Source organism: Martes martes (assembly GCF_963455335.1).
Source record: "Martes martes genome assembly, chromosome: 8".
Lineage (NCBI taxonomy): Eukaryota > Metazoa > Chordata > Mammalia > Carnivora > Mustelidae > Martes > Martes martes.
Window position 1 is genome coordinate 5,493,491 of NC_137895.1, and position 27,177 is coordinate 5,520,667.

At 45.3% G+C, this 27,177-nt stretch overlaps 1 protein-coding gene across 1 annotated transcript in view; it reads left to right on the plus strand.

Annotated features, from left to right (window-relative positions):
* Positions 1-384: 384 nt before the first annotated feature.
* EFCAB6 (EF-hand calcium binding domain 6) overlaps positions 385-27,177 on the plus strand; it is a gene marked incomplete at its 3' end in the record, with an annotated part of 203,919 nt that continues 177,126 nt past the window's right edge. Inside the window, exons 1-4 of the mRNA XM_080812428.1 lie at positions 385-533; positions 8,330-8,541; positions 18,162-18,250; positions 24,546-24,612. Coding sequence (XP_080668554.1) covers positions 392-533; positions 8,330-8,541; positions 18,162-18,250; positions 24,546-24,612 — 510 coding nt within the window. The 5' untranslated portion in view covers positions 385-391. The remainder of the gene's footprint in view (positions 534-8,329; positions 8,542-18,161; positions 18,251-24,545; positions 24,613-27,177) is intronic.

Consider the following 27,177-nt stretch of genomic DNA (forward strand, 5'->3'; position numbering starts at 1 on the left):
TACTGCACCATTTTTGGTGCTGTTGTCTCCTGCTCTGCCTCTGACAGTGATGGATATGCAGTGAGAGCATGGAGAATCCAAACTTTCCACCCTCACTGCCCACCAAAGAAATGAGTCAGTGGTAGTCAAAATGCTGATGAATTTTCCTATCTGAGAACTTCCTTATTTTTCCATTTTTGAAAACTTTTGGATCTGCTAAAAATGGGTATAAAATCATGATTTCATGTTTGTTTTTGGAAGAATTTTTGGAACATTGGCAAGAAGGTATTGACTAGCACTTTGAGAGCCTCTGGCTGTCCTTTCAGAAAGGGAATAGATAGGAGGTCAGCCACCTTCCTAATGTGAGCTTGAAGATAATGTAATCTGTTCTCTTTTATGTCACAGGGATTTAATGCACAAAATGGCGAATGTACCAGATTGGCATATTTCGTATCCTTACACACGAAAGTTCATGAATTTAAGACCTCACTCTTCACCATGTAGGGTGTATTCAAGGAACGGTTTCCAAAATATGCTTAGACCTTTCTCTTCGGGTGAGTATCATGAAGAAAATCCACCAACAGTAAGCTCTGTACAAAAGCTTCACCTCTCATTTAACCACAGGCGATAGAGCTACGCAGTAAATTCTGATATTGTCCCTATGTTCTTGATGGGGAAACTGAGACAGAGGGTGATCAAACCACTTGCCCAAAAGTTACATAGTTTTGAAGAGGCAGGGTCAGGATTTGAGCCCAGACAGCGTGATTCCAAAATCCATGGACATAATACTGTGCTGGCTACTAGACCTCCTCACTTAGTTTTTCTTAATTAGTAGACAATTTTTTTGAGCCCTTTTAGGGTTACAGAGAGATGGAGCCAAGGAACAGAGAGTTCCTGTACACTCCTCACTCCCCACCCCCAGTGTCCCTCATTGTCAACATCTTGCATTATTGGTGAGGTGCTGTTCTCACCGCGGATGAGCCAGTATCTGTCCATTGTCATTAACGCAAGTCTGCCGTCCACAGTAGAGTCTGTTCTTGGTGTTGTACTTTCTCTGCGTCCTGATAAACATTTAAGGACACATTTCCAGCATTACAGTATCACACAGAATCATTTTACTGCCCTAAAAAATCCCCTGTGTTCCACTTATCCATCCCTCCCTACCCCTAGTCTGGGCAACCACTCGTCTTCTTACTGTCTCCATAGGTTGCCCTTCCAGAAGGTCCTAGAGCTAGAGTCATGCATTATGTAGCCTTTTCAGATGGGCTTCTTTCCCTTAGCGGTGTGCACTTAAGGTTCCTGCCTGTCTTCTCATGGTGTGATGGTCTACTTTTTAATCTCTGAGTGATATTCTCTTATATGGATGTACCACAGGTCGCTTATCTCTTCTGAAAGAGAGTTTTGGTTGCTTTCACGTTTTGGCAACCATGAATGAAACCTCAATAAGCATTTTCACACAGGTTTTCGTGTGCATGTAAGTTTTAAACTCATTTGCATACCTCCATTTTAAAGCGCTAAAATCTAAGATAATAATTTCCCTGAAGTGTATGTCATTTCATCCCCCCCTTCCTTCTTTCCTGAACATCTTCTAAGCCCCAATATGTGACAAGAACTGTCACAGGTACTGAGGATGAAGAGATGGGTCCAGTGGAGGCCCTGCCCTGGAGGCGCTCACAGTCTAGAGGGGGGATAAAGAACTTTAGTTGCGTGTTTATCACATGCAGCGAGCACGGTGGGCGTACGCCCTGCGGCGCCAGGAGGCCTCAAAGGGGACACAGGCAAGGATACACTGAATTCCTCCCTGTGATGGGGGCAGGCATTGCAGTCAAGTCCGTACTGGACACCATGCTTCCTCACCAGGCAAGGCTTGAATCACGCGGTCACAGGCATCTACCGGGGAGCCTGGAAATACAGACCTTGGGATGCCGGACCGTCTCCCCAGATTTCAGGGTCTCTGGTTCTACGGGAGGAAGGGGGAATGGACAGTGAGGGCCGGCTAGCAGCTTCCAACACTGTTCCGCAGGTCTACGTGTACACTGGACTTTGGACACATCTCAGTTTCCCTTTTGTACCTACAGAGAAGTCTGGGGTGAAGTGGGATCACTGGGTCAGAGCTGTCTCTGCTGAGGCTCTCGAGGAGCTCCCCCGCACTGCCCGTTAGAAGTTCATGCCTGGGTATCCCCAGGGGAACACTGGAACGTATTTGTCTCTAAGAATATTCTCAGTTACATCTTGTCCATTTGATATGCAAAGACAACATTCCGTTGTGATTCCGTGTGCCTTTCTTTGACATTCAGGGTAGCCACAGCCCTCCGGTGTGTCAGCTTTCCGTCTGTCTTTTGTGATATCCTTTGCCCATTCACCTGCAGTGGGTCTTTCCGGGGATTCGCAGGCACTCACTCTGTAGGGAAGATACTAATCCGTCATCTGCCTTCATGTGCCGTCGGCGTCTGTTTTTCCCTTTTGTCATTTGCCTTCTATTCTTACTGATGGTAATTCTCAATACCAAGTTATTTTTTCTTGTTTAAATTAAAAGTCTCCTAGCACCATTTGTCCCTCCAGAGGTGGTCAGTGGGAAGCGTTCGGTGGGTCTCTGTCTCATACACGCACGTGTACGTGGAGGTGACGTATTTGTGTAACTCACGTATTAAGTAAGCATGGCTCAGGGGGTGAACCACAGATATGACACCCCCTGTTTCCTTTTAAAATGTTTGGTTTTTTTAAAAAGATTTTATTTATTTGACAGACAGAGAGAGATCACAAGTAGGCAGAGAGGCAGGCAGAGAGAGAGGAGGAGGCAGGATCCCTGCCGAGCAGAGAGCCCGATGCAGGGCTCGATCCCAGGACCCTGAGACCATGACCTGAGTCGAAGGCAGAGGCTTAACTCACTGAGCCACCCAGGCACCCCTAAAAAGTTTTTTGCTTTATGTTCAAGTGTGAAGAGTTTCGGTTGACCCGACTTTCTATTCCCCGGGCTTTTCTCCTATCACGTACAGTCTGCTGTTAAGCAGATCAGGTGAGCTTTTCGCTTCTGATACTGTATTTTTAATTTCTAGCCTCGCCGTGGGCTTTCAAGAACCGTTTCCTTTTCTCTGCTGAAATCCCCCCTACACGCTGCATGTTGTCAAGTTTTCCTGTAATCTCTTGAACGTGTTTACCGTTCCTGCCTTAAATACCTGATCATTTCTCCATCTGTTCTCTCTCCGGATCTTCTGTTTTCTGCTGTTGATTAGGTCACCTTTTCTCATTTCATTTGTCTTACAATTTTAAAAAAGACTGAACAGCAGACATTAGTGTGAAGCCCAGTGGAAAGAGAAGTGACTAGTCTGGCCGGGAAAGGGAGCGCCTCTTCTCTCAGGCTTCCTGTGAGCCGGCCGGGCGCAGGCTCGTCTCGGACCGAGCCGTGTCCAGATGTGGTTGCGGTTGCCCCTGGTTTCCAATACTTCTCTTCAACAGGTCTTGACATTTGAGCCCGGCTGAGATTTCAGGACTTTCTACTTCTTTACAGACCCCCTGCTGGTTTTGGAGGGTCTCTGGGGGGTTCTCTTTGTCCTCCAGAGGCCTGTCTCTGCCCCGCTGCCCTACCCCGAGGCTGCAGTGGGCCGCTGAGGTGCGCTCCGGGAACGCCCGGGGTCCTCAGAGGGCCTCGGCTCCATCCTCCCCTCTGCCCATCCTTAGCCTTTGGTGAACAGCTTACACTCCCGTACGGGCCTGCCCTCCTGGGGCCACATCACGCAGCTCTGGGCCTCGCCCCCAGCTCTGGTATGCCTCTTGTACCCCCACGGGAAGGCCCGAGAGGGCAGCCACTGACTCTCTCTGTGATTGAGGCCCCGGCCTGCGAACCCATCACACCTGTTCACCTGTGGTCACTAAACAGCATGTTCTTTTTTCCTCCCCCAGTCCGGAATGGATTTGCTTTACTTCCTCTGACTCTGCAAGGATAAAAGCGTCCTGGGTCCTTCCTCTCTGAGGAACGCCTTGTCCTCTGTGGGATTTAGTTTCTTTGCACCCCTCGGTTCTCTCCGTGGGTTTGAAAACTGTATAGTTTAGCTCATCCGACTTGTTCTCATCCTGAGGATGAGAGTGACAGTCTGTTGTGACTTTGTATATTCTAAACGGATGTAGACAATTTTGTTAAATTGCCCTCCAGGAAGATTTTATCAGTTTCTACTCCCACCAGCGGGTTATGCAAGTTCGGTTACTGCTTTCATTTTAAAAAATCTAGGAAGGTGCATTAGGCACGTGAAAGAAAAAGTTTTTCCCTCAAATGTCACCGAGTGTCAAACAATATTTCTGATACATTTAAATTAGAGTTATTGATTGCAAAGATGGGGCTTCTTGGAAAGCAACTGAAAATACACATGAGGAGTCTGAAAACAGATTTCCAGGTGGACTTAACAGGAGCGCCCAGCCCCTCACCCATGACCCCGGGAGCAGGAGGAGCAGCTCTGGGCTGAGTCAGCGAAGGGAGAAATCGTGTTCCCCAGCCCATGTGGAATCAGGCGGCTCCTCCCTATGAATCAGCAGCTTCTGAGAGCGCAGTGACAGTCAGAAATGGAGAGGGGAGCATGGCAGGACCCCTGGGAGTCTTGTGGGAGATGTCAGTCTCTTCTCTCTCTGAGCTGTGTGCCTAGTCCTCTCCCCTGCGGCTGTCCTCTCCCAGGTGAGCTGCTGGTTCCACATCCCTACGTACCATGGGTAACCCAAAGTGATAGTCCCATTCAGACTTGCCTCCTGAGCTCTAGATCAGATCTCCAGTGGCCTAGCAGACCTCTCTGCTTGGATGCCTCATCTGCTGGATGTCTCAGACATGGGCCGGCCAACCAGATCTCTTGATTCCTGGTGTTCTCCGTCTCAGTAAATGGCACCATCATCTACGTAGTTCTTCCGCCCAGCCCCCGGTTAGCCTTGGTTTCTTCCTGCCCCGCCCTGCTGAGCCAGTCAATCAGCAAAACCTCGTCTGCTCTGGGTCTAGACTACCTAATCTGTTTGCCCCCCAACACCTGGCACCCAGGGCTACCACGTGATTTAGGCCACAGTCAACTCTTCTTGGACCCTTGGAATTGCCTCGTCTCTGGCCCTCTGTTCTCATTTCTTGTGCCTCTAGAATCTACTCTCTAATTAGCAGCTAGAGTGACTTGTGAACACAGTGTATGTTAGAGGCGATCACTGCCCTGCTTCACCTCTCCAGAGCCTTCCTCTTGCACGTGGGAACAGCCCCAGTCTGTGGGCAAGCGTGGAAGCGTCGCCTGTGCCGATCTCAGCAACCTCTGCCCTCCATCTCACGCGACACACGCGTGCTCTGTCCACCCTGGCATTTTGCTCTCCTCGATACATCAAGCTCATTCCTGCTCAGGGACCCTTTACCTGTTGCTGTGTCCCCTCCAGCTTCCCGTCTGGCTGGCTCATTTTATCATTCTGGTTCAGCTCATCAAACACCTCGAGAGGACTTCCCTGACTTCTCCACCGGAAACAGCTCCCGCCTCTCTCTACCCCGTTCTTACTGTCCTATAATAGCTACCACTACCTTTATTCATTTGTTATCTGTTTCTTGTCTTTCCTCTCCCCTGCAGATTCTAAGCTTTATAACGGCGGATCTCACCTGTCTTGTTCACAGTAGCCCTTCAGTGCCTAGAGCAGTGGCTGAAATAACACGGAGGCTCAGTAAATATTTTTTGAATGAATGAATTCTGCGTTCTTAAAAGTCAGTGTTTCATGGGGCTCCCTTCTTTTCCAGAGTGGCATGTTTCCCCCATGGCTTCCACGTGGCTGGTTTCCACACCTGCCCCTCCAGCGCCTCCCACTTCTGATCTCTAAATTTATACATTCACCTTTCAAATGGACAGCCCCACTTAGAGATCGCAACCTGAATTCATTAACTTTCCCACAAAGTTGTTTCTTTCCCATTCCTGCTATTAATTGCTGTATATGAACTCCTCCACACACAGAGGCTTGGAATCGTGTGTTTTGCTCCCAGATCTGCAATGTGAGCAGGTCCCAGGGACAGCCTGTCTGTGTTCTAGGTGGTTCCGTGGGGGAGGTGCGAAGGCAGCAGGTAACGACCCCTGGGGCTGGAATCGTCAGAAGGCTGGCTCCCTCCGTGGGCTGGAACCCCGGCTGGGGTGTTGGCCAGAACACCTACCTATGGCCTCTCGGCATGACTTCTTGACTTCCTCAGGGCACGGCAGTTGGCGTGAGTATCTCGTAAGGACGAGGCACAAGCTACGGCACCTTTTGTGACCTCATCTTGGAAATCACATAGGATCATTCTGCCCTAGCTACAGGCCTACCCAGATTCAAGGGGAAGGAATATATGCCCCACGTTTCGATGGGAGGAGTGTTAGGCTGGCATTGTAGGAAAAGCCCGTGTTTGGGATCTTGTGGCGGTCATCTTGGAAAATGCCATCTGCCGTGGCCTGCAGCCCTCCCTGTCTCAGCAAAGGGTGTCACCCCCCACCCAGCCGCTCACACCACGTACAGGAGGTTTATCTTCTTCCACTACCTCACCCTGCACGTGAGGAATCAGGAGGTTCTCTGGACTCTACCTGGTCTATTTCAACTTCTCTTTTATTCACCCCTACTTTACCCTCCATGCCCACCATGGTAGTGTAGACATCCATTAAGACTTGCCTGAGCAGGCCGTAGTTCACGTCTCCACACCATCACTGCCCTTCCCTTTCTGTCCCTCCTACACCTGCTATCAGAGTGCAGTTTAAGAATGAAAATTCGGGGGCGCCTGGGTGGCTCAGTGGATTAAGCCGCTGCCTTCGGCTCAGGTCATGATCTCAGGGTCCTGGGATCGAGCCCCGCATCGGGCTCTCTGCTCAGCGGGGAGCCTGCTTCCCCTTCTCTCTCTGCCTGCCTCTCTGCCTACTTGTGATCTCTCTATCTGTCAAATAAATAAATAAAATCTTTAAAAAAAAAAAAAAAAAGAATGAAAATTCGGTGATGTCATTCTCTTGATGGAAGTCCCACCTTGATGTCCCACGGCCAGAGCGCAAAGCTAGATAGGAGCACCGGGGATATGGCTTCTGCTGACTTTTGCTATCTCATCGCTAAAGCTGATGCCTCCTCTGCATCTCCCTTCCCCGCTTTGCCTCGACTGGCTGTCTTCTCCAGCACGCCCGCTTCCAACCCCTCTCACTCTCGGGAATACCCAAGTTCTAGTTGAAGTATCACCTCTTCCTTCCAGGCAGCTTTTCCTGAGACCTTCAGCCTGTCACCCCAGACCAGCCACTGTCTTTTCTCTAGTGTGTTCTGGTCATAGACGCCCCTCCCCGGGGATGCAGTGGGCCTTGTGAGCGAAAGGCATCCCCGGCACCTGGGGGAGCTCGGCGAGCATCAGGGAAGGCAAACACTGGTGACAGCTTATGCCTGAAAGGTTCGATACCTAGATAAGAAATTCTCATTTGAAAGCAAGTAATTGCAATCATCCTTCCCTAGCTCCTGCTTGTGAATGAGTTTATAAAAGATGAAACTGTTGAAGACATTTAATACACATCCAGAATTTACTACGTAAGACAGAGCTACTAAATAAACTGTGGTCACCAAGCCTTTGCAATCTCATAAATAGAAGAGATTTACCAAACTACCTGTATTTCTAGCCTCCTCTTTCTCTGGTAGGTTATAAAATATCAAAAGGGAGTAATCACATCTCCCTGCCTTTGAAACTGGTCCTTACCATGAGTTGATTTGTAGTTACTGTGTTTCCTTGTTTCTATGGCTCTTTTGTCTTAGACAGAGGGGAGGGAGGCTGAGGTGTATCAGCTTTCCTCTGGTGACACGGGGACCCCTGGGACCTACAGCACCGTGGCCCCACTCCGCTGCATTTCCTCCCAGGAGGTGCAGGCCCTCTGGAAGCTTATTTGGTGCCTTTTAACATTCTCCTGTTACCTATCAGGGGCTAGCCGTTCTCATCTCTTCCTTGTCTTAGAAAGGGAAATGATCTAGATTAAGAATTACATGTCTTCCCCTCAGAAATTGGCAAGGGGATGGAAAGTGAATATGATATTTTAAAAATTTATTTGAAATGATATTGTTCATAACTGAATTTTATTCCAAAATCCATGTTCTTTGCTCGTCATGACACATGTCCTGTGTAGGGAGGATTATCTTTGCTCTATTTTTCCTTTTTACCAACATTACTCTCGTTTTACATGGACCAGATTTCAGAGGTAAAAAATGACTGCAGACTTACCATCACAAGTCGTGCAATGCTTAGACGCGTCAAGCGAAGTACAGTAAGAAGAAAGAGTGCTTTGGAAGTTTGTTGGATTCTAGTCCGCAGCGAAGTGATTTTTGGGAGCTTTGCCTTAAGCACGTCTAACAAACATCTCTATTTCTCTCATAGCCACAGCTATTGCAAATCCAATACTGTCCTTCTTAGATGTTAAACGGATTTTGTTTCAAAAAATCACCGATAAAGGAGATGAGTTGAAAAAAGCCTTTCAGCTGCTCGACACCAGTCACAACATGACGGTGTCAAAGAATGAACTGAGAAGAATTATCACAACCTTCCTGATGCCTCTCACGAGAGAGCAGTTTCAGGATGTCCTGGCTCAGGTACAGTATGCACAGCGACTTAGAATAACCCAGCTTTGGAGGTGCCTGGGGGCTCAGTCGGTTAAGCGTCCGACTCTTGATTTCAGCTCAGGTCATGATCTCGGGATCATGGGATCGAGCTCCCCCCCCCGCCCCCCCCCCCCGTCGGGCTCCATGCTCAGTGGGGAGCCTGCTTGAGATGGTCTCTCTCTCCGCACCCCCTCTGCTCTTCCTCCCACTAAAAAAAAAACCCAGCTATGGACCAGTTGGAGTCAGTTACTGGAGTGTGAAATCCGTTCTGGTTTTCCCCCTTGGCAGTTCCAAGTTTGCAGATAAAGTTTTATTTATTTTTCACAATTCAGTGAAATTCTGGCAGATGTGGGATGATCAGCATGAGTGTGGTCCTGTTTTGTGTGGAGTACTGGTACGGCTGCTTGCTTTCGGTTTTAGGGCTTCCATATAAAAGTAGTTCGTCGGCTTCTGTTTTGGAACTTAGTATTTTGGCATTTGTAGCCAGTGGTTATTGAGCACCTACTGTATGCTGGACCCAATGCAGAGTATACAGACGTGGGCCTGACCCTCAGGGGGTTTGGTCCAGTGAGACATGTTTGGAAGTGTTGGTAAGCGTGGGTGTTAGGTGAGCGGGAGCTATCTAAAAATGGGGTGGTGGTCCAGGAAGGCTTTGGGGGATGAAGGGGTGTATTTAGTCGAGTTTTGACCGAGGGGTGGGTATTAGCCGGATGAAAGAAGAACAGAAGGGCATTAAAGGCAGAGAGAGTAATAGTGCAAGTGACACTTGAACGCCTGCATCAGCGCGGCGTGTTTGTTCAGGGAACTGGGTAGTTTGTACCTGAAGCGAGGGGATATTTGTCAGGTGCCTAGAGGGGCCAGTCTTGAAAAGGCCCATCTCAAAGACTTTGGCCTCTGTCCTAGAAGCTGTAGGGGGCACACATGCGTACACACACACACACATCACACATACGCATGCACTCACACACAGAAATCAACATATTTTTACTCATTCATTACTTCTTAATCCATATGGCATTTCATAGTATTTAAAAGTCTGTTTCCTTCTAGAATTTGGTGACTGCCTCAACCCAACCCAGTTCCCTTACTTTTACAACACAGCCGTTACGTGTCAGGAAAATGAACAGCCCAGGGAATTTCGGGTATTCCTGAATTCCAGTCAACCTCAGGGACTGGCACTCTCCTTCCTTTCACTGATTTAGGAAAGAAATATTTGTAGATCTCTTTGTTGTTTTTTCTTGAACATACCATGGTGCTGGTTCAAGGATTTCTCTTCCTTTAATTTGTGTTTTTACTGAATTTGAGATTTGTAGCCATTATTTTTATATATTTATTTTATTTTATCCTCCCTGAGACATTTTGATATTGTCCTTAGGCCCCTGAGGCTCTGTTCATTTTTTCAATCTTTTATTTCTGTTTTTCAGATTGGATAATATCTATTGATCTGTCTTCAATTTCAGTGATTCCTTCTTTGTATCTCTGTTCTGCCACTAAGCTCATTCAATGAATATTTAATATTAGATGTAGTGTTTTTCAGTTCTAGAATTCCCTTTTGGTTCTATTTTATAATTTCTATTCATCTGCTCACATTTCCTGTTTTTTCCTTCAATTTTGAGCACTTTTCTTTTTAACTCATTAAGCATTGTTAAAACAGCTGCTTTAAAGTCCTTGAATGATAATTCTAATATCTGGGTTGTCTCAGGGTTGGGTTGCATTGATTTTTTTTTTTTTTCCTCTTAACAGGCAAGACTCACATTTTTCTGGTTCCTCATATTTGAGTATATTTGGACTATATCCCAGACCAGTGCTGTCTAATGGAAATATAACACGAAGGGCACCTGGCTGGCATAGTCAGCAGAGCATGTGACACTTGATCTTGGGGCTGTGAGTTTGAGCTCCATGTTGGGTGTCAAGATTACTTAAAATCTAAAAAGAAAAGAGAAGAAAAGAAATGTAATGTGACTCACATTTATAACTTAAAATTCTCCAGTAGCCACATGAAAAAAATTAAAAAGAATTAATTTGAATAATATTTTTATTCAACCGATATAGCCAAAATATTACCCTATTTCAACGTGTTACCACTATTAAAAATTGACAATAAGTTATCTTGCGTTCTTTTCTGTGTACTAAGTCTTCAAAACCAGATGCATACTTTACAGTCGACTTCGGCTCACAGTGGAAATACTTGATGTCTATTTAGATTTCATAAAATATATAATTAAAATGCTAGATTGACATACCGAGTCATTCCAAACATACTTAAAACTTTTCCAATTGCTGAATTAATTTAAAAATGTAAATTGATTAACAACGACCAAAGAAAAATCCCGTTCATTAGTTGCCCTAGCCACACTTTAAGGGCTTGACAGCCACATGTGGCTGTTGCTGCATGTTAGACGGTACAGGGCTAAACGTTACGAATTCGGTACTGTGGAGACTAGATTCTGTTACATTCCTCTGAAGACTGTTGACGCTTCTGCTTCAGCATGAATTAACCTGCAAACCCTGCCTTGCCTGTGGTGAGCAGTAGCTTGCATCTCATTGGCTCTTTTGTCTCTAGGTGGGTCTTTTTTTAGTATAACCTGTATATACCTGCTTTGGGCATCTGCTGGAAACTTGGACAGAATTTATACACAGAAAGTGGGTCTCCTTCTCTCTCTCTTTAATTGGAGATTTCACTCACATCCTTAGCTTAGTGACTATGCTTGCTTTGGGTTCTGCGTACCAGTTCTTCAGGCCAGAGAGACGGTGGGTTTTCTTTTGGGGTTTTAGCCGCTCTGTGCTGGGGAGTGACTGTGGCTTCCTCTCAGGCTCAAAGCCATGATGAACAGGAAACTCCCTCCATACTCGTCCCTTCTTCTGAGTTTTGAATTTCTCCAAAGTCTTCCTGTTTTTGTTCACTCTCCAGGGCCTTTAGATAGTTATTATTATTTTGTATTTACCAGAATTTAGAGTTGTTTTCTGTAGAAGTGGTCTGTTATGAGCTGTCTCTACCACAGTTTCTTCTGCTGATCATTTTTAAAAAGCAACCACAAAGTTACAGAGAAGTTGGAAGTTTGGTGGGAAGAACAGATTTTTTTCCTGAACCATTTGGGAGTAAAGTGGCGCAATGATGCCAAATATCTCGGTGTATGTGTCCCTCAAACAAGGATAGTGTTCTACATGACTACAGTCTGACCATTAAAACGGATGTTAACACGAACTCACTGCTACCATCTCAGCCCTGGGACCCAGCCTGGTTTTGCCAGTCGTTCCATGCATATCTTGTAATAATCCAGGTCAGAACATGAACTCCAAGTGCCCTTCGGTCTAGAACAGTTCTCAGCCTTTCCTTAGCTTTCCTGACCTTACCACACTGAAGATTGCAGAGGGTAGCATGTCCCCTGCTTGAGTTTATCCGATGGTTTCTGATGTTTATCGGATGACTGGGTCCAGGCTTGCGTCTTGGGCAGGAGGATCACAGAAATGCTATATTCTTCTCATGGCAACTTAATGGGTTGCACACAATCGTAGTTTGTCCCATGAAAGCTCATGTTGGCTTTGACCACTTGATTAAGGTGGGATCTGTCAAGCTTTCTCATGGTAAGGCACTCTTTATCCACTTTGTAATTAATAAGCATCTTGTGGAGAAAATTTGCAACTCTGTAAATATCCCATTCCTTACCAGACTTTTAATTTATTCGTTTGTTATTTTTATGTTTTCAGGGACTCAAGATTACCTATTTGATTAAGTGGTTATGCTCCGTTGTGTTAATTATGTATTTTGACTTTTAAATTGTCTCTAATGTGGCCAGTAGGAGCCCCTTCAAGCTGGTTTATGTGTACTTTTGACACGCCCCCATCATTCTTGGAGCACTTCCTTGCTTTCTGATAAAAGATATTCCAAACTTATCTGTTCTTTCCCTGCTTTGGTCCCGAAATCAGCCATTTCTCCAGAAAGCTCTGGTTCCTTTCAATGGAAAGATATTCAGAGTCCAGGATCTGGGCACTGGGACTGCCCATTGCCATTGGGATGGCACTCCAAGCCTCTCTCATTGAGCAGAGTTCCAGGGGATACATCCCCACCCCAATATAAATGTACATTTGTGTCTACATTTATTTCTCTATCAGCTTCTCCATGTATTGAAAACTGTGAGTTCACACCAGTACTGCCAGTTCTAATCCTGTACCTCAAGGTTCTTTCCAATTTTCTTGCTTTTCACATTTCTAATTATCTATTCAGACAATGAGAAACTTGGCTTCTATTATTCTTCTATATATTTACTTATTCGATCTGTCTCCCTGGTATGTGATCATCTCCCATCCCCAGCGCTCTACCTGGCCATGTGGTTGCTGTTTCACCTGACTTTGGTCCCATCCCACTCTGGACTCCCATGGCTCCCCCCAGCATGGCAGACACTGTTTTCCTCTGTCACATCAGACTTTAGGACCTGTTAGGGGACAGGAAAGAGGGGAAGAGGAAATAAAGGGGAAGAGCTTTTCTCCTTTTTAAAAAAAGTTTCCCATTTCTTCACTTTAAAAATTTCACAAATAATACATATTAACGATTTCACGTGTCACTTTTTTTTTTTACCGTAGCTACATTTTTATTAGAAATTTTATTAAGATATAATTTATACATAATAAAATTCATTTCAAAATTTACAAGTTACTGGTTTTTATACATTCTGGGTTGGGCAACCATCACTAGTTCCAGAACATTTTCATCACCCCCAAAAAGAAACCCCACACTTGTTAGTAGTCACTCCCCATTTCCCGTGCCCCTAGTCCCTGATAACCATTAATAGACTTTCTGTCACAATAGATCTGCCTCTTCTGGACATTTTGTATAATGGAATAATACAATACATAGTCTTTTGGGTCTGGCTTCTCTCATTTAGCATCGTGTGTTCAAAGTTCATCTATGTTGTAGCATAAGTCAGTGCTTCCTTCCTTTTCATGGCTGAATCACATTCTGTTACATGCCTAGACCATCTTTGGTGTTTTTATCATCAGTTGATGGACCTCTGGGTTGTTTCTCCTTTTTGACTTTTGTGAATAATGTTGCTATGAAAATTCATGTACAAGTTTTTGTGTGGACATGGGTTTTCATTTCTCTAAGGTACATACCTAGGAGTGGAAATTGCTGTGTCCTATGGTAGGTAATATTCTCTCTCTCTGAGTTTTTATTTAAATTCCAACTGGTTAACATACAGCGTAGTATTAGTCCCAGGTGTGCAATTTAGTGATTCAACACTGACACACAACACCCGCTGCTCATCACAAGTGCTCCCCTTAATCCCCATCACCTGTTTCCCCCATCCCCCCTATCCCCATCCCCCACCCACCTGCCCTCTAGTAGCCATCAGTTTGTTCTTTAGAGTTAAGAGTTGGTTTCTTGATTTGTCTCCCCCCCCCCCAATTGCTCCTTTGTTTTCTTAAATTCCACATGTGAGTGAAATCATATGGTGTTTGTCTTTCTCTGATTGACTTATTTCACTCAGAGTAATACTTTATAGCTCCATCCATGTTGGTACAAAGGGCAAGATATCATTCTTTTTTTGATGGCTGAGTACTAGTCCATTGTGTGTGTGTGTGTGTGTGTGTGTGTGTGTGTGTGTATACATACCACATCTTTATCCATTCATCAATTCCTAGATACTTGATTTCCATAATTTGGCAGATAATGCTGCTATAAACATCAGAGTGCATGTATCCCTTCAAATAAGTATTTTTGTATCTCTTGGGTAGATACCTAGTGGTGCAATTTATGGGTCATGAGATAGTTCTATTTTTAGCTTTTTGAGGAACCTCCTCACTGTTTTCCACAGTGGCTGCACCAGTTTTGATTCCCACCAACAGTGCACAAAGGTTCCCGCTTTCTCCGCATCTTCACCAACACCTGTTGTTTCTTGTGTTGTTGATTTTAGCCATTCTGACAGGTGTGAGGTGATACCTCACTGTGGTTTTGATTTGCATGTCCCTGATGATGAGTGCAACTGGTAATGTTCTCTTGCTTTTAAAGAACATTTGTCCTTGCAAACATTGCATCAGTTTCCTCATAAGCTTGATTTAACTGATACTTTATTTATACCAAATGGAGAGTTAAGATATTTTTCCTGCTAATGTCTCCCTATATTCATGATCTAATGTTAATTTAAAATTTTGACAATCTTCCCAAGCTAATCAACTATGCAGGAAGAGGAAAAGTACAGAAAATGTGAAATGTGTATCCGTTTTTAAAAGCTACATCTGTTTTTAAAAGAAGTCACTGAGAACTGTAGAGCTTCAAAGACTTTAAAAAACAGGTCCTAGTAGTCTGAAATAATAAGCGTGAGTTTTCTAGAACCTGGAGCTCCTGTGACCCATGAGTAAACTAAGGAGGCTGGAATGTGGTGCATTTTCTGGAGGCTGAGTTCACAGGAGTGAAGGGCAGGGTTTCTCTTTCCAGTAGGTGGAGTTCACAGTGTCTGTGTGTGACTTTTCTAGATCTTTTACCAACAAATTCCTTTCCAATAGTGTACATAAGCCTAATTGGAAACCTATAAAACTGGTAAAACACTTCATGGGAATTTCACACTTTAAATTAGAAAAGAATTTTCCAATTATAGTGAATTCACTTTAGCTTTAATTTTATTTTAAGAACCATGTCAAAAATGCTTGAATGTCAGAGTGTTTTGATGACTGATCAGGGCACAAATGATGTGGCATCGCTTGTAATCCACCCTGTACCTTAGTTTCCATTCACGGTAATGTGAATTTTTTAAAAAATGTGACTTCGGTCTCTGAATGTTAATAAAAATTTTATAAAAGGAGGTGAATTGGCAAAGAGATTCCAGAGAAGAAAAGCAGAGTTCTTTTCTGGTCCCCGTGGTTGTGCTGGGCTGGGGAAAGAGATGTCTTTGAAGACACTCGTCAACACGATAGATGCGGATTTAAACACTGGCCCCCTCCACCCCAGTCTCAGAATTTGCTTTTAGTGATTTCTCTTTGGATGGTTATGATTCCTTTTTTTTTTTTTTAAAGATTTTTATTTATTTATTTGACAGAGAGAGAGATCACAAATAGGCAGAGAGGCAGGCAGAGAGAGGGAGGGAAGCAGACTCCCTGCTGAGCAGAGAGCCTGACACGGGGCTCCATCCCAGGACCTTGAGATCATGACCCAAGCAGAAGGCAGAGGCTCAACCCACTGAGCCACCCAGGCACCCCAAAGTTTATGATTCTTAAATAGCTTTGCCAGAATCACAAATATTGAAGACACGAGTTCTTAGCAGAGCCTCTCCTTTTAGACTAGATTCTTGGGTTGTGGGGTGCCTGGGTGGCTGAGTGAGTTAAGCCTCTGCCTTTGGCTCAGGTCATGATATCAGGGTCCTAGGATCGAGCCCCGCATCGGGCTCTCTGCTCAGCAGGGAGCCTGCTTCCCTTCCTCTCTCTCTGCCTGCCTCTCTGCCTACTTGTGATCTCTCTCTCTGTCAAATAAATAAATAAAATCTTTAAAAAAAATAGATTCTTGGGTTGTGTAGGGGCTTAGCTTTGGAGACTGGACTTTGCAAAATGTATCTGCCTCATTAGAATTTTTGTTAAATGATAAGTAACAACGTGAAATGTGACAATATGGTCAATAGGTTGTTGGGCTTTCTCTCTCTCTCTCTTTTTTTTTTGGAGGTGGAGTGGTTAGTATAGGGGGAGGGAGGTGGGCTCTGGAGGCCTTTGATGGGAACGGCACGCAGGGAGGACACACCTCTGCTCCATGAAAGGTGGCAACGACCTCACCCTCAGGATCTGGTTTTGGGGCCAGATGAGTTCATGCGTGTAAAATACCAGCAGTAGTGCTTGTGGCCGTCTCCCGAGTACGGTGTCAGTAAATGTGTATTTCCTCCCCTCCTCGTGAAGTCTTACTACCAAAACCATGAGGGCCTCCGGTCTCAGAGCAGCACATGTACCCTGTTCTTGCCCTTCTGCTGTAAGGCTTGGGAAACTGGGAGGTGCCAGCCAAAATTACATCGACTACAAAACACCCTATCTGAAATGGAAATCATGGATGTTCTTTCCAGGACACGGTTCATGAAAGCCCACCCTGTGAGCCGCTGTCTCTCTAGTCCCATTTCCCAGTTATATGTATTTTAAATAGTAAAAAGAAACTTGTCCTTTGGGGAAGACTGAGATAACCATGCCCTGCATTGAGGCTGGAATTTTAAGGGCTAAGTGAACATTGCACTTGATTGTATGGACGTGGTACTTGTATCGGCTGTATGGGAAATGATACTTTGCGTATTTGCATATGAAGCTTAAAATATATCTGTATTGATTCTGTATTTTAACTTTAGTTTCATAATCCTTTTGGGGGGAAGTAATTATTTTCACTTTTTAAAAATTCTGACTTTTTATTTAGAAGTAATTTCAGGGGAGCCTGGGTGGCCAGTTGGTTGAGCTTCGGCTCAGGTCCTGATCTCAGGGTCATGAGATCAAGCCCCATGACAGGTTCCACTCCCAGGGTGGAGTCTGCTTGAGATTCTCTCTCTCTCTCCCTCTGCCCCTCCTGCTCATGCTCTCTCTAAAACAAGTAAAGAAATCTAAAAAAAAAAAAAAAGAAGAAGTAATTTCAAACCTCCAGAAAATTTAAAAGAATGAGGATAGTATAATTAGTACCCATATGGTACAAACATTACCCATATACACTTAACCCAGATTTGCTGGTTATGAACATTCAACCTCATTTTACTTCTGTGATCTTTTGTTATCCCCGTGTGGTATGCGCGGATATTGCAAACAGTTGACAAGATATGTACAGTGTATACATCATTTTTTTTCTGAACTACTAGAGAGAAAATTGCTTATATTATGGTTAGTCACTTCTACATACTTAAGTGAGTGTTCTCTAAGCATAAGAACTATTCTCTTGCATAATCACAGTACAGTTATCAACATTAGTAAATTAAATAGTGAGATAATTCTTTTATTTAATCTATGGTCTGTATGGACCCACTGTACACTGTAATGTCCTTTATAGAATTTTTCAATTTGCAAATGTCTTTTTTCTACAGAAAGTTCATATGACCTTCAGAGGATAAAGTTGTGTTGTGGCCTCAGCCTCTTGGGGAAAAATATATTCTAATATATGTGACTATATTTCAGGGGCACTTGGGTGGCTCAGTCAGTTGAGCATGTCTGCCCTTGGCTCAGGTCCTGATCCCGGGGTCCTGGGATCGAGCCCCACGTCAGGCTCCCTGCTCATCTCATCCAGGGTTCTGCTTCTCCCTCTCTCCCTGCCCCCCCCCCCAATTCGTTTTCTCTCTTTCTGTCTCAAATAAATAAAGAAATAATCTTAAGAAAAAGAATATATTTCTACTAATTTAACTTTATTTTTTAGATTGAACTAGATTTCAGATAATTTTATAGACAACTGGTTGACTTTTAATTGAGCACAGACTGGCATTCTGGCATTTGGCTGCTTGTAGCTGGTTTACTGGGGACGCGTGTCAACTCAGACACCTGGGTGAAGTGATTGTGTTTCCTAGAAGGCCCATCCCACTAACAGTATCCTGCCTTCCATCACGAAAGCTCCTGTGCTGTCTGCTGCTGGGATCTGAATCCTCTAACTGGCCATCTGTCTTCTTGTTTGAATGTAGGTCCCCCTCACCAGCTCTGGTGCCATCCCGTATCTTGAATTCCTGTCCCGGTTTGGTGGCATGGACCTAAATATAAATGTTATAAAGAAGTAAGTGGTTCTTCTTTTCTCATATGAAAATGTGAAATTTGGAATGATGAGAGAGGACATAAGGTCAGGATAGTTAATCATGTCAGCAGATATATATGGAAGAGGCGTTGGTAGAACCCGTCCATAGAGAATTTAATGTAGTTAATCCTCAGTCAAAAGGTTATTTATTTATTTATTTATTTTTTAAAAGATTTTATTTATTTACTTGACAGACAGAGATCACAAGTAGGCAGAGAGGCAGGCAGAGAGAGTGAGAGGGAAGCAGACTCCCTGCTGAGCAGAGAGCCTGATGCGGGACTCGATCCCAGGACCCTGAGATCATGACCTGAGCCGAAGGCAGCGGCCTAACCCACTGAGCCACCCCGGCGCCCCAAAAGGTTATTTAAAGAAGACTTTTAACCTCTATTTCAGATAAAAGAAAGAATATTGTATTGAAAACCAGATTAACATATTTTATATGCAGTGTATTTCGGATTTGGAAATAATAAATAATGATAAGTAAATAATAAATAAATAATTTTAATTTTAAAGAAAATATTAAGATGCAAAATTTAAATTTGTTCATTTTTTAAAAAAATTTGTTCATTTTTTTTTCATATTTAGTGGCTTTCATTGGAAAGTGATCATGTTTTAGCAGCTAGAAAGAAAATATTTTTTAAAAGCTTTATTTATTTATTTATTTCAGAGAGAGCAAGCGCACATACGAATGGGAGGGGTAGAGGGACAGGGGACTCTCAAGCAGAGTCGACACCGAGCAGGGAGCCTGACGTGGGGCTCCATCTGTGGACCCTGAGATCACGACCTGAGCTAAAACCGGGAGTCGGACACTCAGCTGACTGTGCCACCCAGGCACCCCAGAAATGACATATTTTCTAAAGAGACTTTTGTATGAGCTCCTTTGTTATCCCGTAACTGTAAGGTATGCATGGGGCTCGTTTGGTTTATAAGCTGAAAATGGAGATTGTTAGAGTATGAACTCTCACGGCTCTCACCAGAAAGGTCTCTGATTCTAGTGTCTGATTTAGGAAAGACCATATTAGTAAAAAATTATTCACTTAGATTATTTGACTCTAAATGAATGACCTCATTTTCTCAGGAATTGTGAAAACAGTTATAAGAGTTAAATTAGACCCCGAGAAACTAGCAGATTTGGGTATGATAGCTCTCATGACTGAGTCTGTCGCGGACCCGGTGTAGGTGTGAGATTTCGTGCAACAGGGGGGAGGGGGAACGGGGACTCGTTCAGCGGGTTTAAGTTTCAATTTTATAAGATGAGAAAGTTTTGGAGGAGAGGTGTTGTACAACAGTGTGAATATATGTAACACTACTGAACTGCACACTTAAAGATGATTAAATGGTGAATTTTATGTTACCTGGGTGGGTTTTTGGTTTTTTGTTTTTGTTTTTTAACCACAATTAAAAAAGAAAAGAATCAGTGAATCAGTATGGCAGCTCCAGCAAGAAAGGCAAAGTACATGTCCTCATTGGTCCAGTGGTCGGAGACTTCTCTGTGCTCCAATTCGTTAATGACCTGTAAGTGGTCGGCTGAGATAATCTCCAGGTTTATTTGAAAGAATGACTAATTTTTTTATAAACTGTATATTTGCACTCTTAACCTAAAACAATCCCCATTTATGATAAGCTTTTGCGGTGGACAGTAGCCTAATTCGAATATTCTTTGTTGAAAAAGCTAAACAACTAGAAAAACTGAAAGCAGGAGTAGTCTTTTTGTGTGTGTTTGTTTTCTGAAACAGTCTAATAGTGTGAGATGAAAAGGATCACAAGTTACTTCCTTAACTATAAGAGGCTGAATATTTTAACTAAATTTGAAAGATTCAGCTCATAACTGACTTAACACACGGGCCTGAGTTTTCTTTACTCCCGGAGACGATGCATTGTAGTGAGCGGACACTATTCCTCCGGGTGATATGGTAGGCTCTGTGCACAAACAGCTCTGCCACTGGAACAGCTAAAATAACCGATAAAAGGTAAAATGTATACATACATTTTCCTTCACGAGTGAGCTGGCAAGAAAGTAGGTACTCCCCTAGAGATGGAAGCAGGAGAAGGGAGCATTCTATCCAGCCAGCTTTTGCCTTGAGAGTATCGGCTAAATCCTGTGAATTTGTGTTTCAGTTTGGCTGGCTGTTTGGAGTGAAGGGGACAGGGGACAAAATCTAGAGGCCTGGGGGTGCCTGGGTGGCTCAGTAGGTTAAAGCCTCTGCCTTCGGCTCAGGTCACAATCCCAGGGTCCTGGGATCGAGTCCCGCATCGGGCTCTCCGCTCAGCAGGGAGCCTGCTTCCTCCTCTCTCTCTCTGCCTGCCTCTCTGCCTGCTTGTGATCTCTCTCTCTCTGTCAAATAAATAAATAAAATCTTAAAAAAAAAAATCTAGAGGCCTGCCCCGGGTTGGGAGAACTAATAGAAGACTAGTAGATATAAAACTGGGACAGCTAAACCCTCACGTGAGGATAGGTTACAAATATAAATCTGCCTCCCTAAACGGCACAAGGAAACCTACCTATTGTCACCTATTTTCATGCTGGTGTTGGGTGACTAGAGGGCAAAATTGTAATCGTAAGTCAGTATTTACCCAGGTCTGCCCGAAACAGTGCTACCTGTGTGGCCTGAAAAGTCTTAGGCTAGGAGTTTGCTTAAAACTGGTGCAGGTGGGGCACCTGGGTGGCTCAGTGGGTTAAAGACTCTGCCTTCGGCTCAGGTCATGATCCCAGGGTCCTGGGATCGAGCCCCGCATCGGGCTCTCTGCTCAGCAGGGAGCCTGCTTCCTCCTCTCTCTGCCTGTCTGTCTGCCTACTTGTGATCTCTGTCTGTCAAATAAATAAATAAAAATCTTAAAAAAAAAAAAACAAAACTGGTGCAGGGCTGGATATGACCTATAGAGGACTGTGTTTGCAACCCAGCTCTCACAGAATTTCCACAGACATGTGCCAAGTAGTATCAGGCCACACACACGAATCACTGAAAACATATGAAGAGACAAAGAATGAGGCCTGCAAACCAGTAGAGCTCCAGAGGGCCTGTATCCAGTGCAGATGTCCAAATACATGAATCCCGCAGCCATCAGATCTAGAATCTGAAACTGTGGTAGTGTGCTCAGAGAAAGGTAAGCATGGATGCCTTGTATAAACACGAAGTAAGAGGCACAAAGAAAAAAAAGATTCAAAGAAGTACAGAACGGAATTTCTGGTAGTGAAAGATACGATCATTGTGGCTATAAAATCCAGTGGCCGGGTGGAGAAAGTGGATGAAATGCAGCTGAAAGGAGCATTAGCGGAGTGGAAAGTAGGTCCGAAGCCGTTACCCAGAAAGCCACACAGAAGGACAGAGAGATCGAATATGGAGGACAGGTCTAAGAGACATGGAGGGGAGAGAGAAGGCCTGGGAGGTTTCTTATCGGGTTTCCAGATATTTAGGGAAAAGGAAAGGGAGGAACCAATATTCGAAGGGATCTTAAGCCGGACAGATGGACAGAAACCCCCATGCAGACATGCCACAGAGAGACTGCAAATCTTTGGCATCGACCTCAGCAACACAGAGAGCAGTGAAGGGTGAGGGGACGCGCTGGGTTCACTTAGGACTGACGCTTGGGCCAAGGCTGATGTCCCAGGTGTGAGACCGTGGGATGGTCTCTCCCACACGCTGGGAATGAAGTATTTGCCAGCCCAGAATTGGTGAGACTGAGATCTCTTCCTGTGGGAACGCCGGGACCCTTTCCCTCTTCTCGCCATAGTAGAGGCTCAAGCACTGATGACAGGCTGTGGGGACAAGGAGAAACATGTGACCCCTTTGCCTGCCATGTTCAAGGTCGCCTTTCAGCCAGATCCTCTCTTTCTTCATCCTGCAAAGCGTGCCTCTTACTTGTATCTGTGCGTGTGGTACTTCCGGCAGAAGGACAATGCTCCACGACGGACAGGAGGAAGCGATGCGGGTGACAAGAGGGCAGAGAGTGTGGGGTTAGATCCAAACACGCCCGCCGACCTCGGGAAGCACTAAGGACTAGGAATAATGACGACTTTGGGAATTTAAAGATAGGATAGAACTAAAATACATGACAGTAGCAATATATATGCTGAGAGGAGGGACCAGAATGGAATGTTCTAGAGTTGTCACCTTGACCCGAAGGAAGATTAAAATTTTTGATTAACTTTAGACTTTGAAAAATATGCAGGTTAGGGGCACCTGGGTGGCTCAGTCGTTAAGTGGCTGCCTTTGGCTCAGGTCATGATCCTGGGGTCCTGGGATCGAGCCCCACATCGGGCTCCCTGCTCAGTGGGGAGCCTGCTTCTCCCGGTCCTGCTCCCTGTGCTTGTGTTCCCTCTCTTGCTATTTCTCTCTATCAAACAAATAAAATCTTAAAAAAATAGAAAAATACACAGGTTATAATTTCCAGAGCAGCTGTCATAAGATTAAAAAGGGAGTGACTGATTCCCAACTTACAGAGGCAGACACAAGGAGTCATAAAAACGGGATTGACGGAAAGGAAGGCAAGAAGCCGCAGAATAGGCAGGACAAATACAAATCCCAAGTATATCGGTAATTGTAATAAAGGTTCCACTTAAAAGGCACAGACTGTGTGATTAGATAAGAGATAGTAAAATCCACGAAGAGAAGAAACTACACGTTTGCAAGTTTATAGAACCTACAAGTTTATAGACAGGTTGAAGCGGAAGGGTTCAAAGATGTACCATTCCAAAGGATACTCATCTCAAGAGGCTGGTGTGGCTAAGTCACTACCAGATGATGGACTGTGTCTCCTGAAGGACACCCTGAGATGGAGTCAGGGGAGACAGTGGTGAAGGGAAGGGGCCCCGCGTGCGCTTGGGCAGAGCGTTTTCCTGGGGCTGCGGAGGGACGGGAGGGTGAGATTGGGAGCGAGGCCACCAGGCTCTGGACCCAAGCTGCTGTCTCTTCAGCTGATGGCAGCTACACAGGCCTTTTCTGATTTCTGTTCTTTAAATCTTACTGCTAAAAAGTGTCATGCGTCTAGGCAATACATAATTAAAACAAAAAGGACTCCATTTAAAACAGAATCATAAGGCTGGATTCCTGGTGAGTTTCCACCTCGAACTTGGGCACTTAACCCTCTGAGCCTCGGTTTCCTCCTATGTAAAATGTAGTTCATTTCTGCTTAAAATGCCCCGATGGCTTCCTGTTGCCCCCGTAGGAAGATTCCTCATCATGGCCACAGCACCAAGGAATGGCGTCCACCCATCTCTGAACTCTCCCCGGCCCCTGCCCCGCTGGGCGGGCTCTGGTCCCCCCCGGCCGACTGACAGCAGCGAGGCTGGCATGTGCTGAGCTCCAGCCCCCTCCGCTTCATGCCGCTGTGTGCTCCCTTTGCTTTGTCCAGAAAGCTTTTCCTTCCAGTGGATCGCTCCTGGCTCCTCACCTGGTGGGTCTCTCCCGGCTTGCTCCAAAGAGGGGCTCAGAAGCAGTTTGCAGATGTATGGATAACCCCAAATAAAAAATAGTTAATTAAAGCAGATGGCCCCAGGGGCGCCTGGGTGGCTCAGTTGGTTGAACATCGGACTCGTGATTTTGGCTCAGGTCATGATCTCAGGGTTGTGAGATTGAGCCCCACATAGGGCACTGTGCTCAGTGCAGAGTCGGCTTGAGAGATCTTCTCTCCCTCTGCCTCTCCCCCTGCTCATGTTTTCTCTCTCTCTCTCTCTCTCTCATAAATAAAACCTAAAAAAAAAAGTAGGCAGAACCAAGGGGATGGTGCATGCCTCCACCATCAAGTCCTTTATGGAGTGGCTTAGAGTGCCCCCCTGAGTGGACCTCAGAGGTCAGAGCAAAGTGCAGCAGCAGGGAGGCTGGGGTGGGGCCATGACCCACACCTCCAGTTCGCCACCCATGACCTTTGTCTCCCTGTCTTCTTGTCTGCAACGACAGCCCCTGACCCACACAGTTGTCGTGAGGATGAACTCAGATGGGGCTCGCAGTAGGAAGTGCTCATGAAGTGTCAGCTGTGATTACTCCGTTCCCACGCTGCCCTGGGAGAAGGAATAAATGTCGTTGTATTTCATTTTATGGATGAGGAAACGGAGGCACGGAGAAGCTACGGACTTGGCCCAAGTCCCCTCTGCCGGCGGACAGCGGTGCCTAAGAAATACCTTGCATTAGAAAATACATAATTTAAAAAAAAAAAAAAAAAGAAAAAAAAAGAAAATACATAATTTAGAAAGCCTTATCATTTTGATCTCTGCATGTCCTACGTAAGCATTTATTTAGTTAAAACATAATAATGCAAAGTTTCTCTTTTTCTTTTTAAGAGGAGGTGAGAATGAAATGAGTTGCAGTCGGACGGTAAAAGAACTGGAGACCCAAATAGGAGAAAAGGTAATCGAGATCTTTTCAAACTCTCCCCCCTCCCCCGCCCCCTGCGTCCGAAGTCATTGTTAGCAGAGGTAGATGAAGCAGAATGAGCCACATCTTGTCGTCTGTGCTCTCGCGTCAAAGCCGGCTGACGAATAGATCCTGTAACAAGCCCGTGTGAAAGCTTGTATGCAGACGACTTGCGCTGCCTCGCCTGGCGTCTCTTTGCATGAATGACACCAACAGAAGTCCTGGAATATTAATCGCTTTTGTATTAACTTTAGATCCCTAGTGGTCGGCCTGCCCTTTCTGGTTTTGTCTAAGACTAAAGCAAAGGATCTCTTTAGAAGGAGAAAACGTCTGCATTTTAGCAGTAAGCGCCGGTCGAGAGCAGCGTGGTGAAAAATAGCCGGGAAAACTCAGAGCGATGTATGATGTATATTTAAGTAGTGAGTAATTTAGCCACAGAAGCTACTACATGTGTTTGGAAGACGAGCCCAGAGCCTTGTCCCTCTTTGCTGATTATGGTTAGACATCATGCCCACAGCCAGGGAGCGGGGAGATGCTGCGGCTTTCGGGGGGTTGGAATCAGACCCCTTTTAAAAATGCATTTGAGCCTGTCAGTTACACAGGCAGTCTGAGAATCATGATTCAATTTACTCGATTCAATATGTTGGTTTGAAATGTGACAAATTTTCTTTCCTTTTTGAACTCCTCCGAGATTTTCATACATTTCAAAATAAAAAATAGCCAGAAATCCACAAAATGTTTGTCTGAATTTCCCTGGCTGATGCCATTAACACCAGAAAATTCGTCTTCATGTGATACTTTTTTAGCATTATATATTCCTAAAAATCTGGTTTCACTATATGTTAGTAAGAACCCTGATGTAATTATTTGCTGCTTCTACTGTGGTTCATGGGTTAAGCTGTAGGAAACATGTAATGTGATTGATATTATTTATGGTTCATCTTCAATTTGTGTCTCCCTAAACTGTGTTAATCATGAAACACTCCTGGGAAATTCAGCCATTTATGACAATCATCGTATCAACATAGACACCATCATGGGTCAATAATGCATCGTTTCAGGGAGTGTGGTGTGTATGGACCTCAGCTGGGACAGTAAATTACCGACAAGAAGGCTTCTATGAGGAAAGCTACAAGGGAACTCCACCGCTAGTCATCCCTGCTTCTGACTCCTCTTTTATTCCAGACCCCCTGCCTCCTCTTCTCCGTGGGGGTAGCCCTCGAACTGGTTAAGAGTTGAGTTGTCAGCGGGCTTACACAGCGCAGCTTTCACGCAGCTTCTGGGGGAAAGGCTGAAGAGGGGTGATTGAGGAAGCGCTAGACCCCAGGGCGGCTGGGGGTGGGGGCGCGGGGGTATGTTCTGTGCCAGGCTTTCTAGCCAGCGTCAACTGCAGCGCTGGTTCTACCCGGGACCCCGACTCTGGCCAGGCAGGTGGTGTAGGACAAGACTTGGGACGGTGAAAAAAACAAAACTCAGCTGAGTAAATCTGAAGATCTAATTGGCTTTATTAAGCGATTCATGAATTGAGCAGGACCCCAAGAGGCAAAGTAGAGGGGGGGGGTGCGAGGAGATGTACAAAGGGGCGGGATTTGATAAGGAGAGGGACCAGGCAAGAAGCGTTAGCAAAAGGAAAGAAAGGATTGTTTCAGGCCAGGTCACCTTCCCTCGGTGAGGGGAGCGGGGGGAGGACAAGGGGTCTCATTAGGTGGATTACCTCATCTTCCTTCAGGAGTGGTGTGAGGGGAGGGGAAGTAGAGAGGGCGCACGTGACGAGATTACCTCATCGGAGCCGACCAGCTAATTCCAGATGATTGGCTTCAAGTTCCAGTCCTGGAGAAGCCGAGACTTAAGTCTTGGTTTGCCAGGCCGCAGGCAAGGGACTCTAGGGAGGGTCTGTAGCTTTTCTTTTCAGTGGGACGGGGTCAGATCTGGGTTGCCATCTTGGAGCTCTGCCCTTTACCAGCCTGGCAGCCTTGACAAGTCCTTGTCACTGGGTTTCTTCATCCATTAGTGGGAATAATAACACCCACCTGGAAGTATAACCGAACTCAAGGGGTTCGCTGCTTGGAGTCCATCAAACTGAACACAACCTTTGTTGAAAGCACAGAACTTGGTGTTCACCTGTTCCAAGTAAGGAGACCCTGTGTGCCCGCTACACACGGTCTCCCTGAGGGGAGCTTTTACTCCGTGTATTGAGGGCAAGGGCAGGGAGCACAGTAGGCACTTCTGGCTCAATTGCGCATGCCTAGTGTGTCAACATGCCAGTGCCTTTACATAGGATGGTCCAAAAAAAAAAAAAAATGGCGGAAAACTCTGCCCACGGGAGGGGATTCTAGTATTAATAATGAGCTAAAGGTGACCAGGACCACTCGGGGGCATCTGCGTAGGTCCTCAGCTCCCAGTCCAGCTCAAGGAGGCTCGCATAAGGGGGTGTCACAGGCAAGACACATCTGGCAAGGGGCTCTTGGGTGAGACACCTAGTTGAGCATCTCCTTGGATGGAACTGTTGGTTCTGTAAACAAAGCACATCCCCTCCCTGCTTTTGTCCTTTCCCTTCCT